This window comes from Triticum dicoccoides, chromosome 3B, assembly GCF_002162155.2.
Source record: "Triticum dicoccoides isolate Atlit2015 ecotype Zavitan chromosome 3B, WEW_v2.0, whole genome shotgun sequence".
Lineage (NCBI taxonomy): Eukaryota > Viridiplantae > Streptophyta > Magnoliopsida > Poales > Poaceae > Triticum > Triticum dicoccoides.
In genome coordinates, this window is record NC_041385.1 from 728184130 (window position 1) to 728205213 (window position 21084).

Below are 21084 nucleotides of genomic sequence, written 5' to 3' on the forward strand. Positions count from 1 at the left end.
AGTGGAGAGCAGACCTCCCACTCGGGGGCTTAGCTGTAGCCCAGTGCTCGCCTAAGTATCTGAAATCCTACCGAGTGGAGAGCGGACCTCCCACTCAGGGGCTTAGCTGCAGCCCAGTGCTCGCCTAAGTGTATTAAGGAACAAGTCGATTGCAATGAGCGCTTAGCTTTAACCTGCAAAAAGACACTTCAAACCAAAGGCAAACATATTCAACGTTGAATCCAAATTCGGATAACACCTAATGGAACCGAAAGTGCTCAGGCGCGAGGCCTGTTAAGGTTTGTCGGTTACAAAACTCACTCGGCATACCGAGGCAAATTTAAAGTGTCAAGCACAGAAGTTTTTTACCCCTCCTGTGGAGGGCTGGAAGGTGCAACAAACTCGTCCAGGTCAATTCCATCCGCAATCCGAGTGGCAGCAGCAATGAAGGTCTCCATGAAAGATCGGAAATCGTGCTTCTTGGTATTAGCCACCCTAAGAGCCACCAGCTTGTCCTCTCGTGCATCCTTGCAGTGAACGCGGACCAGAGACAGAGCAACATCCGCACCGCACCTGGCCGAAGACTTCTTCCACTCCTGCACTCGACTTGGGACCTCGTTCAGTCGAGTCATCAAAGACTCGAGGTCGTTCTGGAGCGTCTCTATTGGCCAGAGTGTCGTGTCGATGCGAGAAGTTGCGACCTTCAGCCTTGCGAGATAGTCGATGACAACAGCAACACGAGATTCAAGCCGGAGCACATTCATGGCGACTTCATCTTTCACGGGAGAGTTGATGGGGTCCAGGTTTACTTCCAGTCGACCAGTCTCATCTTCGAAGTTCTGGCAAAATTCTGCAAACACAACCACCGAGTCAGAACAACAGTCGGAGATTACAGTTAAAATATTTGTTTGATACAAAAGATTACCTTCAAGCATGAGGAATAACTTCTTGGCGAGTCCACCCAGATAAGCCTCCAGATCGTTCTTCTTTCTCACCAACTCACTAGCCTTGTCATTCAGGGTGGTCTTGTCACTTTTCAGTCGACTGACTTCCTGGTTGGCAGCATCAAGAGCAGCTTTCAGATTGGTGTTTTCTTCTTCGAGCTTGGTCACTGAAGCTAGCTTCTCATCTGCAAGCTTGGTCTTCTCTAAAGCAGTTTTTCACATCTCCGCCAAGTCAAGGTCTTTCTTCTTCAGGGCATCTCTCACTTTGTCTGCAAAGTCACAGTGAGATTAGATTCGGAAATAAGTGAGAGGGAAAGGCAGTCGTCGAAGGCCTCACCAAACATACCTTTAGCTTCCTCCTTCACCTTCGTCAAGTTCTCTTGGGCCAGTTTCAGATCAAGCTCGAGCTGAATGTGTTTGTTCTCCAACTTAGTATAATGAGCCGCAAGGTCACCGGATTTCTACGAAGAACCAATCGACAGATGTCAAAGACAATTCACTTCCGAGTGACTAAGGAAAAATCATAGCGTTTCTAAGACTACGGCCGAATACAAACATTCGACCATAGTCTCGGGGACTACACCCAGTGGGTGCACTCAGCGTGCCCCCACTAGTTTTATCAGTTAGAGTCGACTAGTCGACCAACAACAAAAAAAACGGGAGGTGTTCTTCAGACTATAGTCAACTACCAGCAGTCGACCACAGTCTCGGGGACTACACCCAGTGGGTGCACTCAGCGTGCCCCCACCGGTCTATGAATCCATTCGACTTAGTCGAGTGAGGGAAAAACTTAAGACATAAAGACTATGGTCGACTGCCAGCAGCCCACCATAGCCTTGGGGACTACACCCAGTGGGTGCACTCAGCATGCCCCCACTAACCCGGAACTCTAATCGACACACCCACTGGGTGTAGGACAAACTCTAAGAATTTCAGAAAGAAGAGTTTTCAGATATCATATCCTAACAGAACAGGCAGTGACCGACTGACCTGAACGTTACTCTAAAGAGTTGAACTGGCATCGTAGGCTGCCTGGCTGGCTTCTTGGATTGCCTTCACTTGCTTCATCATGACCTCCGCTTGGTGTATTGCTTCTTTAGCAGCACTAACCTGGTCTTCTGGGACGTGGTGGGTTGAGAAAAGCGAGGGTTGAGCAGCACTCGACGATGAAGGGCGAGCACTCGTCAACGGCACCGCAAAAGATACGGTAGGCCGAGTGACATTGTCTCCCTCCATGACCAACGTCTCGGGTGTTGGCGCGTCCTGAGTCGCCCTGCTAGCAGAAGCTTTCTTGTTCCTCCTCCGCCTCAGTAGTTCCTTGTCGTCGTCGTCGGGAAGGTCAATAACAATGTTGGATGAAGCTGCAGAAAGGATCAAAATTAGAGACAATAAGTCAATCGACTGAAAACGGAATCACAAGAGTCATACCAGGTTTTGAGGTAACAGCATCCTCCATCTCGTGGTCTTCAGCCCTGGCCGAGGTATCAGAAGTAGCAGCACTGCAGTTCCAGAAGTCAGTCGATTGGCTCATGAGTCAACCAAGAACAAGTTCATGAAACAGGAAAACTCAAGACTATCATTACCCTGAGATAGTGGGGATCACCACCTTCATCTTCGGCAAGACCTTCGCCGGTTTCGACGGTGCCACTCGAGATTGCTTCGGAGCCTTCTCAGTCGGCACCGAAGAAGTAGTCCGAGGGCGCTTGGTCGACTGCGTGGCGGCTGCGACCCCCTTGCCACGCTCGGCCGCGGGATCATGGACAAGCTTCGAGTGTCTCTCCGAGCGAGGAGGCACAACTTCCTCCTCCTCCTCCTCTTCTTCCTCCCCACCCAAGTCATCACCCTCGTCATCATCGTCAGCATCCGAATCCCACTCCTCCGGGCTTTCACCCCCACTTCCTTCCTCCTCCTCAGTCGGCGCCTGCGCCCCATTGGGCATCGAGTACAGCTCAGTGGTGGCCTGACAGACAGCAGAACAAGACAAAGGTCAATCGACCAATTTGCAGTGGAGCAGAACAGATAAAACAAGATTACAATTAGAAACAAATGGTCATACCGTGTCCGGTGTGTAGGTGCAGTCGAGTGGGGGAATCCTCCTAGCCCCTCGAGGGTTGTCCTTATTGTCGGGGAACGTAGTAATTTCAAAAAAAATTCCTACGCACACGCAAGATCATGGTGTTGGCATAGCAACGAGAGGGGAGAGTGTGTCCACGTACCCTCGTAGACCGAAAGCGGAAGCGTTAGAACAACGCGGTTGATGTAGTCGTACATCTTCAAGGCCCGACCGATCAAGCACCGAAACTACGGCACCTCCGAGTTCTAGCACACGTTCAGCTCGATGACGTCCCTCGAACTCCGATCTAGCCGAGTGTCGAGGGAGAGTTCCGTCAGCACGATGGCGTGGTGACGATCTTGATGTACTACCGATGCAGGGCTTTGCCTAAGCACCGCTACGATATTATCGAGGTGGATTATGGTGGAGGGGGGCACCGCACACGGCTAAGAGATCCAAGGGATCAATTGTTGTTGTGTCTAGAGGTGTCCCCCTGCCCCGTATATAAAGAAGCAAGGGAGGAGGGGGCGGCCGGCCTAGGAGGGGCGCGCCAAGGGGAGTCCTACTCCCACCGGGAGTAGGACTCCCTCCTTCCTTGTTGGAGTAGGAGAAGGGGGAAAGAGGGGGAGAGGAGGAAGGAAAAGGGGGCCGCACCCCTTGTCCAATTCGGACCAGAGGGGGGCTGCACGCCTCCTTCCTTTCGGCCTCTCTCCTCTATTCCCGTATGGCCCAATAAGGCCCATATACTCCCCGGCGAATTCCCGTAACTCTCCGGTACTCCGAAAAATACCCGAATCACTCGGAACCTCTCCGAACTCCGAATATAGTCGTCCAATATATCGATCTTTACGTCTCGACCATTTCGAGACTCCTCGTCATGTCCCTGATCTCATCCGGGACTCCGAACTCCTTCGGTACATCAAAACTCATAAACTCATAATATAACTGTCATCGAAACCTTAAGCGTGCGGACCCTACGGGTTCGAGAACAATGTAGACATGACCTAGAACTATTCTCGGTCAATAACCAATAGCGGAACCTGGATGCTCATATTGGCTCCCACATATTCTACGAAGATCTTTATCGGTCAAACCGCATAACAACATACGTTGTTCCCTTTGTCATCGGTATGTTACTTGCCCGAGATTCGATCGTCGATATCCAATACCTAGTTCAATCTCATTACCGGCAAGTCTCTTTACTCGTTACGTAATGCATCATCCTGCAACTAACTCATTAGTCACATTTCTTGCAAGGCTTATAGTGATGTGCATTACCGAGAGGGCCCAGAGATACCTCTCCGACAATCGGAGTGACAAAACCTAATCTCGAAATACGCCAACTCAACATGTACCTTCGGAGACACTTGTAGTACTCCTTTATAATCACCCAGTTACGTTGTGACGTTTGGTAGTACCCAAAGTGTTCCTCCGGTAAACGGGAGTTGCATAATCTCATAGTTACAGGAACATGTATAAGTCATGAAGAAAGCAATAGCAATATACTAAACGATCAAGTGCTAGGCTAACGGAATGGGTCATGTCAATCACATCATTCTCCTAATGATGTGATCCCACTAATCAAATGACAACACATGTCTATGGTTAGGAAACATAACCATCTTTAATTAATGAGCTAGTCAAGTAGAGGCATACTAGTGACTATATGTTTGTCTATGTATTCACACATGTATCATGTTTCCGGTTAATACAATTCTAGCATGAATAATAAACATTTATCATGAAATAAGGGAATAAATAATAACTTTATTATTGCCTCTAGGGCATATTTCCTTCACTTATTCCCTGTGATTACAGCCATCCACCTCTACAGTGTGGCGTCGTCGACTGCTTCTGGATGGGCCCGACTGGTGTCTTCGGTGCCGCAATACAGCCACATCGAGTGGCCTCGATACTGAAGTGGCTGGATACGCCGTCTAAGGAAGACCTCTAGAAGATCCATGCCCGTCACTCCATCCCGAACGAGCTGAACTACACGCTCCATCAACATTTTTACTTGAGGTTTCTCCTCAGGGAGCACCTTCAGAGAAGAGGGTTTGTCCGCTCGGTCCATGGAGAACGGAGGGAGACCAGTCGACTGCCCCGGCATCGACTGGTCTTGGCAGTAGAACCAGGTCGACTGCCACCCTCTAACCGACGCAGGAAGGGTCATGGCCGGAAAAGTACTCTTGCTCCTCATCTGAATCCCAAGACCCCCGCACATCTGGATAACATTAGTCCTCTCATCATCCGGACTCGCCTTTTACACCGTCTGTGAGCGACAGGTGAATATGTGCTTAAAGAGACCCCAGTGTGGTCGACAACCCAGGAAGTTCTCGCACATGGACACAAAAGCAGCAAGATAGGCAATGGAGTTGGGAGTGAAATGGTGGAGTTGTGCCCCAAAGAAATTCAGAAACCCTCGAAAGAAAACACTCGGCGGCAGAGAAAATCCACGGTCTATATGAGTGGCTAAGAGAACACACTCACCCTCCTGCGGCTGCGTCTGACACTCGGTCCCCGGAAGCCTTGCTGACCCATGAGGGATCAGACCTTCATTGGCTAGGTCATTGAGATCTGCCTCGATGATGGTCGAGCGGATCCAATCCCCTTGGACCCAACCTTTTGGCAGGCGGGACCTTGACGAAGATCCGCCCCGAGTGGACGCTCGCCCCTTTGCTTTCCCCGTCGCCGTCGCCTTCTTAGCGCGCTCCAAGGCCGCCGTCTTCTCCTTCACCATTGTCGCCGATGAAGCACGCGAGGAGTGGGTAAGCGGAGGTGAGGGCGGGCGCAGCGGGCGAAGGCAAAGAGGGCGGAGGGAAGAATGGGAGAGCACTGTTCAAAAACCCTCACCCGGCGCTTTATATAAGGACACTTCCGAGTGGATGACAAGTAGGCCCGGGCGCTCCTGTCACATCCCGAAACAGTCGCGCACGCGTGATACGTGGCGAAAAAGGCAACACGGAAATCGAGGCGTCCACGCCTTATCTCATCCGAGTACCGCGGTCCGCCCCGCTTCGCGCGCTTCCCAAAATTCGGATCCCACAAAATCCGCTAACGGCAGATCAATCTGTCAGACGATATCTTTCCTGCGATCCGTCGCTCGGAAGTTCACTGAAGTTCAAAAGTTCACTCGACAGAAGACAAGAATGGATCAAGGCGACTGAAATAAAAGTTGATGCCAACGCCGAAAGAAAAATCGATGATCCAGGATACGACATAATCAAAGCACGGGAAATAGGTCGGAGAAAATCATCAACTCCTTCCTCACTCGAACCTCGATCCATTCGGGGGCTAATGATGAGGTTATGTACCTAGGGTAGGGCCATGGACCTATCTAAGATACCATACCCAAGGACATCCTTAGACAAAGCTACCTCCCAGTCGACCAAGAGGGACTTCACTCGACTAACTCAAGGACACTCGACGATGAGGATAGCCACTCGACCATGAAGCTAACCACTCGATGGCCAGGAGACCTAAAGTCACTCAGCACGCAACGGTCTATCATTAAGTAGCTTTAATAGTCTTCATGGCACTTTATAAGGGCGTTACCAGTAACCCCCTATCTTAATGTACTTTAAACCCTGCATAACTGAGGGCCAGAGGGGTCTGGCGAACTCTATATAAGCCACCCCCCTCCTCAGTGTAAAGGGTTCGCACCCATGTAACTCATATACACATAAACCATTCGACCGCCTCCGGGCTCCGAGACGTAGGGCTATTACTTCCTCAGAGAAGGGCCTGAACTCGTAAAAGACTCGTGTGTACAACTACTCCATAGCTAGGATCTTGCCTCTCCATACCTACCCCCCATTCTACTGTGAGACTTAGAACCACGACACCCACCGAGTTTGTGTAATCGGTCTCACCGAGATTACGTTATGCCCTAACCCTAACCATATCGGTCCTACCGAGTTGCATGTCGGTCCCACCGAAAATCCTAACGGTCACTAGATTTACTAAATCGGTCTGACCGAGTTTACCAATTCGGTCTCACCGAGTTTGGCAAGTTGTGTGTAACGGTTAGATTTTGTGTGGAGGCTATATATACCCCTCCACCTCCTCTTCATTCATGGAGAGAGCCATCAGAACGAACCTACACTTCCAGCATACATTTTCTGAGAGAGAACCACCTACTCATGTGTTGAGGCAAAGATATTCCATTCCTACCATATGAATCTTGATCTCTAGCCTTCCCCAAGTTGCTTTCCACTCAAATCTTCTTTCCACCAAATCCAAATCCTGTGAGAGAGAGTTGAGTGTTGGGGAGACTATCATTTGAAGCACAAGAGCAAGGAGTTCATCACCAACACACCATTTGTTACTTCTTGGAGAGTGGTGTCTCCTAGATTGGCTAGGTGTCACTTGGGAGCCTCCGACAAGATTGTGGAGTTGAACCAAGGAGTTTGTAAGGGCAAGGAGATCGCCTACTTCGTGAAGATCTACCGCTAGTGAGGCAAGTCCTTTGTGGGCTACGGCCATGGTGGGATAGACAAGGTTGCTTCTTTGTGGACCCTTCGTGGGTGGAGCCCTCCGTGGACTCGCGCAACCGTTACCCTTCGTGGGTTGAAGTCTCCATCAACGTGGATGTACGATAGCACCACCTATCGGAACCAGGACAAAAACATATGTGTCTCCAATTGCGTTTGAATCCTCCAATCCCTTCCCTTTACATTCTTGCAAGTTGCATGCTTTACTTTCCGTTGCTCATATGCTCTTTGCATGCTTGCTTGATATGTATTGTGAGTGTTAAACTTGTGCCTAAACTCCACTCCAACTTAAAGAAGTTAAAAACTGTAACTTTTGGTACTTAGTGTCTAATCACCCCCCCTAGACACCTCTTCTCGATCCTTTCAGTCTGGTGTACTACAATTGTCATGATTTAAAAACTTTAGGAGTTGCCACCTACTAACACTAGGTAGTTGCCATGTAGCACTACAAAAAGACATGACAAAATAACATGTTCGAGTAAAGAGAAAGTTGCCATCTTCTTACAAGCACACTAGGATAGTTGCCATGTATCTTGCAAAACACATGGCAACTGACAGCTTTTGGTGTGGGAGAGGAGACGGACGTGTGGGCGACGGTGGTATCTTTAGGAGTTGCCACCTACTAACACTAGGCAATTTCCATGTAGCACTACAAAAAGACTTGGCAAAATAACATGTTCGGGTAAAGAGAGAGTTGCCATCTACTTACAAGCACACTAGGGCAGTTGCCATGTACCCTGCAGAACACATGGCAACTGACAGCTTTGTGTGTGGGAGAGGAGACGGGCGTGTGGGCGACGGTGGTATCTTTAGGAGTTGCCACCTACTAACACTAGGCAATTGCCATGTAGCACTACAAAAAGACTCGGCAAAATAACATGTTCGGGTAAAGAGAGAGTTGCCATCTGCTTACAAGCATACTAGGGCAGTTCCCATGTATCCAGCAAAACACATGACAACTGACAGCTTTGGATGTGGAAGAGGAGACGGGCATGTGGGCGAACTGATAAACACCCACACACCAGCCCCTATGCATGCGTGAAAACTGGCGTGTGGGCGAACTGTTAAACACCCACACACCAGCCCCTCCACGTGATGAAACGGACGTGTTGGCGATCGAATGAATGCCCACACACCAGCCCAGTCCTACGTGGCATAAAAAAATCTGGCAAAACATGCCAAAATTCGTGCAAACACAAACGGGCGTTGATCCTTGGGCGTTAGTATTTAGGTAGATTTGAATTCTCGTACCCCTTCAATTTTCATTCACTGTCTCTAATTACCCCAACCAAACACGTTAAGGAGATGCCCTAAACAACCCGTAGTCCTGGCTTGGGGTCAGTGGGGAAGATCCTCCTTATCCGATAAACAACCATTGTTGGTGGTCTAGGAGCCGGTGGGGAGGGGAAGGAGGAGAAGTAGGGGAAAAGATTTGCGCACGCCAGTCAGTGGTTGACGTGACACACGCAGTGCCGGGCCGCCGGCCGGTCGCGGCGATCGGAGCGGAGGAAAAAGGCTGAACCGGCGACGCTGGAGCGCGCCGGCGCGAGCGGCGGGTTCACCTCCGCCATGGCGGCGTAGTAGTGCGTCAAAGGCGCCGGTGCAGGTTGCACCATGGCGGCGTAGTAGTGCGTCTGCGCCTGCTCCATGGTGAAGCCGACGTGCACAGGAGACGCGGGAGTGGGGTGGTGTCGTTGGAGCCCGTCTGCATCGTGGTGTCGTTCTCGACCTCGGGCTAGCTGGCCGCCAAGCCAGCCTCAATCTACTTGGCACGGCGGCTCTGCCAGGCGGCAGCCAGAAGCGAGTGCGGGATCGATCCGGACTCCCGCAGAGACCCCACACGTTTGTCTTCGGTTTGCGAAAGAAATCGTATCCGAACTACGCCACAGACCGTTACAGACCCGCGTTGGATGACTTTCACCGGCCGAACAGCGTGGTCCGCACGCATGGAGGAGGTTTGTGGATCCGTGATTGGAGATGCCCTAACCCTAAACAACCATCGTAGTCCTGGCTCGGGGTCAGTGGGGAAGATCCTCCTTATCCGATAAACAACCATTGTTGGTGGTCTAGGAGCCGGTGGGGAGGAGGAGAAGTAGGGGAAAAGATTTGCGCACGCCAGTCAGTGGTTGACGTGACACACGCAGTACCGCACCAACTCATGACCAGGACGAACAACAAACCTTGTTGTGCTTGCAGCCTGCGCACTGTGAAAAGTGGACATGGATTCGCTCACAGCGGCGAGGATTTCGCTTCCCCTGCTCGTGAGTCGATGATATTATGATATCCCATCCAGCCAGCTTGCTCGATAGCAGAGCCCGCCGTATCGCGCTAGCAGCCGAACCCGACAGATGGATAGGACAGCGACCGTCGTCTCCGCGAGCTGCAACAAACGGCCCGTATCACATGCCCGCGCGCGGGCACGCTCCCCCGGCGATCGGCGCCCCGCGCGTGCATGCACCCGGCCACGGGACATCTACGGGTGCAGTGCGTCGACAACCCATTGATCACGACGTACGTGAGCGCGCACACGCGTACGCCAGGCCGGAGTGAGAGTTTATGGGGCGCGCCGTGCCGGGCCGCCGGCCGGTCACGGCGATCGAAACCGAGAGGAAAAGGCCGAACCGGCGACGCTGGAGCGCGCCGGCGCGAGCGGCGGGTTCACGTGCCACCGAGAACCACCGAGGCGACCGAGAAAAAGGTGGCGCGACGACGAGGGGCACCGGCCAAAGTTTAGTGAGTAAAATAGTGCTCCGGTTACAGTAGTATCAGGATTCGGTTGTGACCATGTATGTAAAACAAGCAGGAACCGAACAAAAAAATCCCCGGGAAAAAAGTATGGCGCCATGGCTACGTACGTACACAAGGGAACACACGGATCGCTCGCTCTGACGGGAAACTGATGATAATTCGGGGAGCAAGAGACAAGGGCTCGTGACGACGGCACGACCCACCACCCGCCGTCCAGATTCAGGCTCGGCTTAATCACGCCCCCGACTGGTGACGTCGCCGCTAGCTGTAGTGGTGGTGGCGCCGGGGGGCGCCGCTGGTGCCGGCCGCGGATGCGGCTGTGGCCGCGGCGGACGCCTGCGCGGCCATGGCGAGCTCGAACTGCCGCGCGGACAGCGCCGGAGGCTGCGCCTGTGGCGGTGGAGGAGCGGCGGAGGAGGTGGAGGCTGAGGCTGAGGCTGAGGTGGACGCCGACGCGGCGGCCGGAGCGGCGGTGCCAGGAGGAGGGGCGGCGCGGTTCCAGGAGCGGACGCTGGAGGTGGTGCTGGTGCTGCCGTCCCAGCCGATGTGCGCGACGTGCTTGACGTCCGTGGGGAGCCCGATCACCATCTCCGGCTCCTCCTCGTCCTCGTCCTCCTCGTCGTACACCGCGAAGATCTGGTGGGACAGGTTCTTGAACCCCCGCAGCAGCCGCGCCACCAGCGACAGCGACTCCCCCTTGGCCGGCTTAATCCCCGGCGCCGCCGACGACGACGTCCCCTCGCCGCCACCGCCAGCACCTGCGTACGTACAGTCGCCGCCAATCCAACATCCAATCGATCAGCCAACGAACAAGAACTAAAACGATATACAGCACTGCGCGGTCGCGTACCTTGGGGCTTCTTGGACTGGACGACGTCGACGCTGGCGGCGGAGCGGCAGGCGGAGAAGGGGATGACGATGAAGCGGTCCCTGCGGCCGCGCTGCTGCTCCCTGCTGCCCATGGCGCGCGGCCGCTTCCAGAACCAACCAATCAGTCCGGCCGGGCCCCGGGGCTAGCCGGCTAGCGCGCGAGCAAGGAAGGAAGGCAGGCAGGCGGGCGGGCGGCGAGGTAGCCTTAACTGGAGCAGGAGCGGAGGAGACAGAGACGATAGTGCTACTGCTAGTGCTGCTGCAGCCGAGCCGCCCACCCACGGGTTGCCGAGTTTGGTATCGGCCGGGAGCGCGCTAGCAGCAGGGGCAGAGAGTGGCTAGGCAAGGCAAGCGGCGACCTGCGGCGTGGGGAGAATAGTAGAATACCATACCACTTGTAGCGGTAGTTTTAGGGCTGGTACCACGCGTAGCCGGTGGCCTATAGCGACTGCTATATTGAGGCGTGGTGCAGCGGCGGCAACAGCGGTGCACTGCATGCATACACGCTGTGGTGCTCGGCGCGGTGGGGGTGGGGGTCGGGGAGGAAGAAAACAGGGGGGGAGGGAGTCGGTTGGGATGGTTGGTAATTTCGTACCCACCCCCACCCCGACCCCCGCCCGGGGCAGGACTATTTTTGTACAACACGTGACAGCGAGACGCACGCAACGCATACATGGCATGGACGGATAATGCATGGTGCCATGGACCGATGGGTGATTGAGTGGGTGCGCGGCTGGTCGGCGTCTCGGTGAGGCGGCAGGGCAGTTGGGCTTGGGGCATACAGTATTCCTGAAGCTGCAACCCGCGTTTGGTTTGGTTTGGTTTGTTTTGGTTTCCATGTACCAATGCCCAACTGCTTCCCTCTCCGTCTGTCATCGGTGCCCACCACTCCTAATCCCTCTCTGTCCCTCTCATCCCCACTCCGTGGATGTGGGCCTCGCTACGCTGTCGACACGCGGTGTACGCAGAGTGCCAGTATGTACTGGTATGCACGTATGTGGTATGTATGTACGCTTCTGGTGCTGTTGAGCCGTATTGGCGTACGCCCGTCCATCGTGCCAGCAAGGTGCTCGCTCGGCCGTTGGCGGCTGCCACGACTCAACTCGGCTGGCAATTGGCGGACGTGCGTGCGTACCCGCCGCCTCACCTGCTCGTGTCGTGTATAGTGGTAACGTAGAATATCCAGCTCAACTTTTCAGGGAGAATGACTGTGCACAAGTACTGCGCGCCGCACTTTGCCGTTGTCGTCTGCGTGTATGCGATGTTCTGGATTGGTATTGGATATGGCAGCATAAACGACCGGCAGTAGGTTCAGCAGCAGCTTTTCACGAATGCTTAAAACTCGCGTATCATTTCATTGAAATAAAAGAAGTCAAAACCATCAAATAACATAGTACTAGTACTAGTTATTGCACGATGACGTAGATGTCCGAGCTGCCCAACAAATTAAGTCTGAACTTCTGTTTTCTTAGGCTGGTTGTAATGGGTAGTATCATAAGTTAGTATCATGCATATGATACTAGTGTATGATACTACCTTTCTAATGCATAGTATCATATGGTAGTATCATAGATGACTTTATTTATTGCCATGCATGACACATACTATTGTAGCATTAGATACTAGTGTATGATACTACCTCTCTAATGCATAGTATCATATGATAGTATCATAGATGACTTTATTTATTGTCATGCATGACACATACTATTATAGCATTTATTATGATATGGTATCATGATATGATACTCAACTCTCTCTTACTTCATTATGCCACCTCATCAAAGTTGTCTAGTTGGCATGCATGATACTAGCTATGATACTCCCATTACAACCAGCCTTATTCAGTCTTGCTAACTCTTAGTTGACTAGACTTCATTACCAAATTGCTACATAGCACCGCTGACTTCGTTAAGTCTTAGTTGGTGTTATATTCTTGAGATATGTGCAAAATGTTCTGTTCCGTTTTTTCTTTATTTTTTTATCGACCAAGACCTAGCCATACCCTTTTCTATTTTAGGGAAATAGTCTGATCATATGACAATTTCATTCTCTTGTTTCCTTTTTTAGCGAATTCTCTAGTTTCCTTTGAGTGGGGAGGAGATGGAGAACCTAGATGGTATAAAGGTGAGCAGGGGTGCTCCAACTATTTCTCATCTTCTCTTTGCAGACAGACTCGCTAATTTTGATGAAGGCAAATACACAATGTACAAGTACCCTTAAACATATATTGGCCACATATTATTGATCGTGTGTGTCAAAGGCTCAAGGGCTGAAAGGAAGAAGATTCTATCTATGCCGTGAAAGGAGATATTACTGAAATGTGTAGCACAAGCTATTCCCTCCTATGCTATATGTCAATGTTTAGGTTGCCTAAAGAAATTTGTAAGGTAATCATAGATGAAATGAAAGGATTTTGGTGGGGCAAATGAGGAAAAGAAGAAAATGTATCGGTTCACATGGTGGAAAACGTGCATTCCGAATAAGAAAGGGGGCTTGGGGTTTAGAGACATTCTCAGTTTTAACCTTGCTATGTTAGCAAAACAGTGTTGGCGACTAATCCAGGACCCGGATTCTTTATGTGCACATGTCTTGAGTGCTAAATACTACCCCGATGGTAATATCTTAGGGGCTGGCCCGAAGAAGGGATCGTCATACACCTGGCAGAGTGTTGTTGCAGGAATACAAACATTTAAAAGGGGTTGTATATGGAGAGTTGGTTCGGGTGCACATATACAAGACCCTTGGATTTCATCTAGCCCATCACGAAAAGTCATTACTCCTAGAGGTGCAACAATGCTTACATGTGTGGAAGGACTCATTAATCCACATACAGGTCAGTAGGATGAAGGTTTGATAAGGGATGTTTTATCTCAAGTGGATTCCTATAGAATGTTACAAACCCCCCTCAGTGTTCATATGATGGAGGACTTTGTGGCATAGTTTTATATGAAGTCTGGGACGTTTTCTACTTGGTCCGCATATCACCGGGAGTTTGAGCACCAACATGGCCAGTGCCTAGCTCGTTCTGATGGACAAGGTAACATGCATATAAATAGTATAATGAAGGAAGTACGAAACCTCAGAATCCCGGGGAAAAAATAAACACTTTGCATGGAAAGTTCTAAATGGGTCACTCCCCTGCTTTGGTATCCTAGAAGATAGCCATATTTCACTAATTCCCCGATGTTTGATGTGTCACGTTGGACTTGAGGACATCCAACACACTTTATTTTGCGGCAGTCGAGCTACGGATGTGTGGACTGAGTTGGAATTACATGAAATGATAACTGATGTAGTAAAGGAGGATCAATCGGATTCTGTGACAATGGAGATCTTGGCCGGGAACCATTAGGTCCTAGACGGATTACCTATAACATAATTGATCATGGTAGCTTCTTGGTATATTAATGTAGATGCGATGTTCCAGTATGAAACACTTTCGTATAGGCGCGATTGCTTGTGACGGAAAAGGTAACTCTATAGCTGCTGCTAATTGATTCCTTCCACATATCAACTGTCTTGATCGGCAGAGATAACAACAACCAGAAATGGATTATACTTAGTAGGAAGAATCAGGTGTAACAAGTTGATGATAGAATCTGACAACAGGTTTGCAATGGAGGCAATTCCGCCAGGCGGCGACCATGTGGGTTCTGATGTTGCTATAGTGCTCGAATACAAGGAGCTAGCCCCGGATTTTGCAAAGATATCATATGCTCAATGTCTCCGAGAAGCAAATGAAGTTGCTGATGTGTTAGTGAAGAATTCTTTTAGCGAAAAATGTTCTGCGTTATGAGACTATGATCTCTGATTTGGTGGAGAGGATGCGAACAACGTCCCAAGACCTAATTAGAGGGGTTGATAGCCTATCTTTTACCTCCAAAGAAAGGTTTCATGGATTTATTATTAAAAACGGCCTTTCATAAACACCAGACCTATATCCCAACAAAAGCGAGATGTAGCTCTCGCGTCCACACGTATGGGCAGTCCTATTAGCACGTTTTGCTCATTTGCTCGCTGCGTTCGCTCGCTCGGTTGCTGTTTTCCTCTTCTTCCGTTTGTACACTGGTTGGACCGGTCAAGTTTTCATTGATTTTTCTGTCCTTATTATGCTTTCCTCTTTATGGTTTTAGCAATTTTTTATTTTCCTTTTTATGTGTTTTCTTTACGTTTCTCGCCGCTTTTCATTTAATTATTCTCTTTTCTCTGTTTTTCTTAATTTTTTCATTGGTTTTCATAAGTTTTTTCATCTATGTGTTTTCTTTATGGTTTAATTTTAGGATTCTGTTTTCAGAGTTTCTTTAACGGACTTTTTTTATACACATTGAACATTTTTTATATATGGCAAAAACATTTTTTATACACATTTAACATTTTTCACACACATGATTACCTTTTCTACATTATATGTATTGATGTCTCTTTTTCAAACACATTATGCATTATTGGTATACATAATAAACATATTTTTATACATGTTTAACATTTTTTAAATAAATGACTAACATTATTTAAAAAAAGATGTTTTGGTGTCTACTTTTCTGCATAAATATTGTAATTTTTTCTTATACATATGAAACATGTTTTCAAACTTTTTTTGAATACATGTAAAAAATATTCAAATACATGTTGAAACATTTGTTAATGATAACAAGGATTTTTAAAGCTACACATTTTCTATATTCTATAAACATTTTAAAATATTTCGTGGACATATTATCTAAAACACGTGAACATTTTTTAGAATGGTATAAGCAGTTTTGTTTTAAATACAAGAATTTGTTTTACATTGTATAAACATTTATAAATATGTCATGAACATTTTTTCAAATGGGTGAATATTTTTTGGAATTTTTTCACCATTTTTATAAAACTATTCTAACAATCTTTTTATACCACGTTAAAATATTTCAAGTTCATGATTTTTAAGATTTTTCAATAATTTTAACTTTTGGAATATATGTACATACAAAGTTTTCACCATGTTGTACAAAAACCTTTATCTAACTTATTTTTCTAGAGAAAGATCGCATACATAGGCAACTTTTTTTAGGCATTCATGTACACGCGAATCAACTCTATGAGCTACTAGTGCTGCCAACATTAACACTCCACTAAAATAACAGCACACGTTCAGCTCAACGGCCAGCTTCATGCGTAAGTGAGTCTGTACTGGTTACGTGAACCGGGCCAAGTCAACGCGACATTCGCAATAACCGATGTATAGCCGCGCCCTTTCAGTTCCACAAAAAAAAACACGCTTTCATCACCGGAGTTATATGTTGCGGGAACCGGTTCCGAATAGGAATCGCCTATGGGTGACAATACCGGGCCGGCGCATTTTAGGGCGAATGCTCGGTGCCTGTGTCAGTTCTCTTCGTTCTGGCTCGCGGCGACTATTTATGGCCTTAAGCGATCGAACTGGCAGCATGTAGTCGTAAAAAGAAACTGGAATTGCGAGAAGGAGGAGTCAAACCCTGCGCTCTCCAGCAGGATCACCTGTTGAGCTAGCAACCCCACCAAAGACCATTTCGTGGAAATAACTAGGGACGCACCCTACTTAAAACTCACGGGTGGTCTTCTTCGGGATTTTTCCTTTTTTGTTTTATTTGGTTTTTTCTTCTCCGGTTTTTATTCTCTTTCCGCGGGTTTTTTCATTTGTTTCTTCATTTTCTTTCAATTTTTTGGATTATTATGTTTATTTTTCGGTTTTCATTTTTCCTTTTTTCTTACATTCTACATTCTTATATACGTTATCAACATTTTTAAAATACTTCTTCAAGATTTTTATATAAATGATTAACATTTTTTAAATACTTATTCAACATTTTTCAAATACTTGTTCAACATTTCAAATACTTGTTCAACATTTTTCATATACTCGTTCAACATTTTTTTATTAAGTATTCAACATTTTTCAAATAGTTGTTGAAAATTTTCAGTACTTACTCAACATTTTTTCAAATACTTGTTCAACATTTGAAAACTCTTTTAACATTTTTAATACTTGTTAACATTGTTTATTACTTTTCCAATATTTTCAAATACTTGTTCAATTTTTTTAATACTTATTCAACATATTTTTCAAATGTTTTTTAATACTTTGGTTTTCTTTGTTTTCTATTTTTCTTACTTTTTCTGTTTTTATTTTTTATAACACAGGTATACTTTTTCTCAGTGCACATTGCATATTTCCAGCGCACATTTGAAACATAGTTTTGATACACGTTGGACATTTTTCAAATACGCGGTGTTCATTTTTCTAAATTACATGTTCATAACACTTTTCTGAATACATGGTAACATATTCCAAATATAGTTTGTACATTGTTTTAAATGAAATAAAAAGGTTGACACTACCCGGAACATTTTCTTACATTGTAGACATTTTTTTTTATAATTTCACCAACATTGTATAAATATAATTTTAAGTTTGTGACCATATTTTTGCATTGCATACTTTTTTTTAAATGTCCGAAACAATTTTCAGGAATGTGTGAACGTTTTTTTAATGTCACATACATTATTTTTATGGTACAAAGCATTATTTTAATTAGTAAAACATTTTTTTACATTGTATAAACATTTTTTTAAATGTCAAAAACATTGTTTTGAAATGTGTGACCATTTTACCCTTGAAGTTGCATGTTGGATATTCATGTCCAATGTCCATGTGTCATGTTTATGTGCTCCGTGTGCTTCACTGGAGAGATTGTAATCTTTTTGTGTGTGTGCTGATATTTATTGTAATGCCTGTAGTTTGATGTGAGAGTTTTCCCCACTTTCCTAAATATAATGGAGGTTCATATTAGCCAAAAAAAGATTAACCATGCGCTAAACACACCATTGAAGATTTTGTGCACCATTTTGCTTTAGCTTTTTTCTTTGCGGGAACATTTTGCTTTAGTTTAGTATCATACCCCCTCCATCCCAAAAAGTTTGACTTACATTTGACTAGATACGGATGTATCTAGACATGTTTTAGTGTTAGATACATCTGTATCTAGATAAATGTAAGAAAAGATTTTTGGGGCGGGGTAATATATAGTTTTGTAGTCCTTTTTTTTCATACGCCTCCAAAGTAGAGCCGGGTTCCACTGTAAACATGTAAACATGACGGAATTAATTTGTTACAGACCCAAAAGCCAAAAATAATACTCCCTCCGTCCGGAATTACTTGTCGGAAAAATGGATGTGTCTAGAACTAAAATACGTCTAGATATATCCATTTTCCCGACAAAAATTTTGGGACGGAGGGAGTACAAAAAAGAAGATATGCTGTTGACAACGTTAACAACCAACAACATACAGTAGAAGTTTTGCTACCACCCAGACACCATAACAATTAACAGGACAGGTGACAAGAAGTCTTCCAACGGCAACCTAATTTGACCAGGGCAGCCCATGCAACGAGATATGACCAACAACAACCAACTTTCCCCCCTTTCAGTAGATGCTTTTGATATAAGTAGTTTCGTAGTTCTAGTGTCTTCTACGGATAAATATATTTTTTAACAATGACTTGTACAATGCACACATGCACGATCTACATACATCCTCCCTCACGGTCACTTGAGACGTGTTTGGTTGCCTGCATATACCTCGACCAAGCCTGCGCGGGAAGGATCCAGCCTGCTCGGTAGCCCGCATATACTATTGGGCCTGCATCGCACGCTTCTTAAAGCACCTCTGCCCTGGCTCGCTAGGAACGCTCAATCGACAGTTTCTCTCGAGCCAGGCCGAGCGGAAGCGCACCTAGCAGGCCCCTGCCCGAGGAAAAAGGGAGAGATGCGAGATGTTTATGTGGTGTCTTCTTCAACCTGGAGTAAGCTCCTCTCTAATCTCCTCTCTTCCATGCCCCTCTAATCTACACAACGATGCTTCGATTCGTGGTAAGCTCTACACGAAAAAGATGCACATCGATGCTACGGTCTATTCAGACGATCGGTTTGTAGTTTCGTCTACCATACATGCTCAATTTCTTGTTCCAATTTGAAGCTGTTTCGGATGGATTTTGTCAGATTCGTCGCGCACGATCAACTGTTTGAAATTTTCTTTGACCAGCAGCCTAATCTCGCAATTCTACACAACATTCGTGTTGCAAGTTTTCTGCCTCGACGATCGTAGACGAGAAGATCTATATATTTCTCATGGCTGTACATATGGATATGTGTGCTATGATTTAAGACACTGCTCAATTATTCCTCTAGCCGGCGTGGTTTCTCTTGATCTCCTATCTGGCGTCTTGCTGTGGTAGCGTCATCGTCGCCGTCGTTCATCTCGGCCTTCTCTCCATGATTCTACTGCAGTTAAGCCACCATGGCGCGCACAATGACGGGGTTCTTCTCCTCTGTTCTCTGCCACCGACGGGGTCGATCATCTTGGCCTCCTCCTGACCTTCTCTTTCTCGTCCTACTACACGGGAGTCATTTTCGGCATCGATCATCTCAGCTCCTCTCTCTCGTCCTACTACACTGACGATGCCATGGTGTGAGCACCGCATTTCTCCTCCTCTGTCCATTGTCTTCGCGCGAGCACTCCAACTAGTTCGCCGACGGGGTCGCTCGCCCATGACTCCGTGCTCGTCATGTTGGATACGGCGCCACGATCACTGTCCATCGCAGTCGTCATGGTCCGGCGCACACTGCATTTCTTCTCCCCCTTCCTCTGCTAGCTCTTAACCCTGTGTGCTAAGTGCGAGTGCTAGCTCTTACTCATACCCCATGCGGGCAACCAAATAGCGTGTAGTTCTATGCGCCGAGACAATGCAGGCGACCAAACAACATGCCAAAGTTGATCCCCTAATGCAGGAAGTCCATATGCAGTCAACCAAACAATTTGCAGATGTCGCATATGAGGCTGTTTTTCCAGAGTTGGGCTGGGTTGAGATGTGTATGTAACGCGGGTACTGTTCAAGACTGCAACCAAACACGCCCTTATAGCATGGTCAAATACACAAGACGTCTTTCTCAAAAGAAAAAAAAACACAAGACGTCAACACCCCATCAAAACAGAAGTGCGCAAGATGATTGGTCATGTCTCGTTGGAAAAAAATGTAGCTGCAGTGAGTTTAGCCATCGACTTATCATGATCGCAACTGACACTGACATGAATACACTGTTATGAACATAACAATCCAAGGAAGTCTTCCAGACAGACAGTGAAATTAAACTAAGAATCACAAGCGCGCAGTTGCTCCTACCAAGCCATAAACAAACCAGAGTAGATCGAGTGATCCAAAGCTGCACTGATTGCTGTTTGGTTTTTCATATGCGAATTAATGTGCGTCCGAACAAGAACAATGACACCATACGCTCTCTGTCGATCTGTCACAAGTCACAACTGTTCCAAAATTTACATCCATTCTCCGCATTGTTTCTTATTCCGAACAAATTGATATCCAGCAGCTTACTTCCCTCCTTGTGGGCTTTGGGGAGGTCACTGGCCTCGTGACAAATCTGGGAAAAACCATGGTGGCTCCAATTTGAGGCTCCAAAATCGACCTTGACGATGTCCTTCATGCTTCCCTGCAGCTCGCTCCACCGTCCCCATGCGCTATCTCGGCCTACCCCTCTCGGTCCATCGGTTGAGGAAGATTCATCTGCAGCACCTCGTGGGTAAGGGCATCTCCATCCGTTGGCCTCCCCAGGAGGCGTTTTTTTCGCCGCCTGGGGGGCTGCCTGCGAAGATTTTGACCGTGGGACGAAATTTTTCCCAGCCGCCCCCCACCCAAGACGCATTTCGAGGACGCGTGGCGGCACCGCAGCTCGACAACGTGCTCCCTGCCCCGCCGTCACGTTCGACGCCGCCGAGAAGACCTGGGCGCGGTGCTGTGGCGCCCCGGACCATGGTGCCGAGCATGCCCGTCCGGCTGCTGGTGCATGCCAGGCCACGCAGAGGCGGGCACGGGCGCGGGCCGTCCCTGACACGCCCCGGCGAGCGCGGGCGAGCTCCGCCCCGGCCAAGCCCCGGCGGGCGCGGGCGAGCTCCGCCC

The 21084-nt window shown here is 47.9% G+C and overlaps 1 protein-coding gene across 1 annotated transcript; it reads right to left on the minus strand.

Annotated features, from left to right (window-relative positions):
- Nucleotides 1-10162: 10162 nt before the first annotated feature.
- Nucleotides 10163-11634, minus strand: LOC119278123 (CRIB domain-containing protein RIC4-like). Its single transcript, XM_037559482.1, has 2 exons — nucleotides 11068-11634; nucleotides 10163-10975 (listed from the first exon to the last, which is right to left on the minus strand). The coding sequence occupies exons 1-2, from the start codon at nucleotides 11177-11179 to the stop codon at nucleotides 10479-10481; spliced, it is 609 nt and encodes a 202-aa protein (XP_037415379.1). The 5' UTR covers nucleotides 11180-11634; the 3' UTR covers nucleotides 10163-10478.
- Between the last annotated feature and the right edge of the window lie 9450 nt (nucleotides 11635-21084).

Coding starts and splice junctions, on each gene's coding strand:
- LOC119278123 (XM_037559482.1), bottom strand. CDS start 11,179: ATGGGCAGCAGGGAGCAGCAGCGCGGCCGCAGGGACCGCTTCATCGTC. Junction 10,976..11,067: donor CCAGTCCAAGAAGCCCCAAG/GTACGCGACCGC, acceptor GTACGTACGCAG/GTGCTGGCGGTGGCGGCGAG.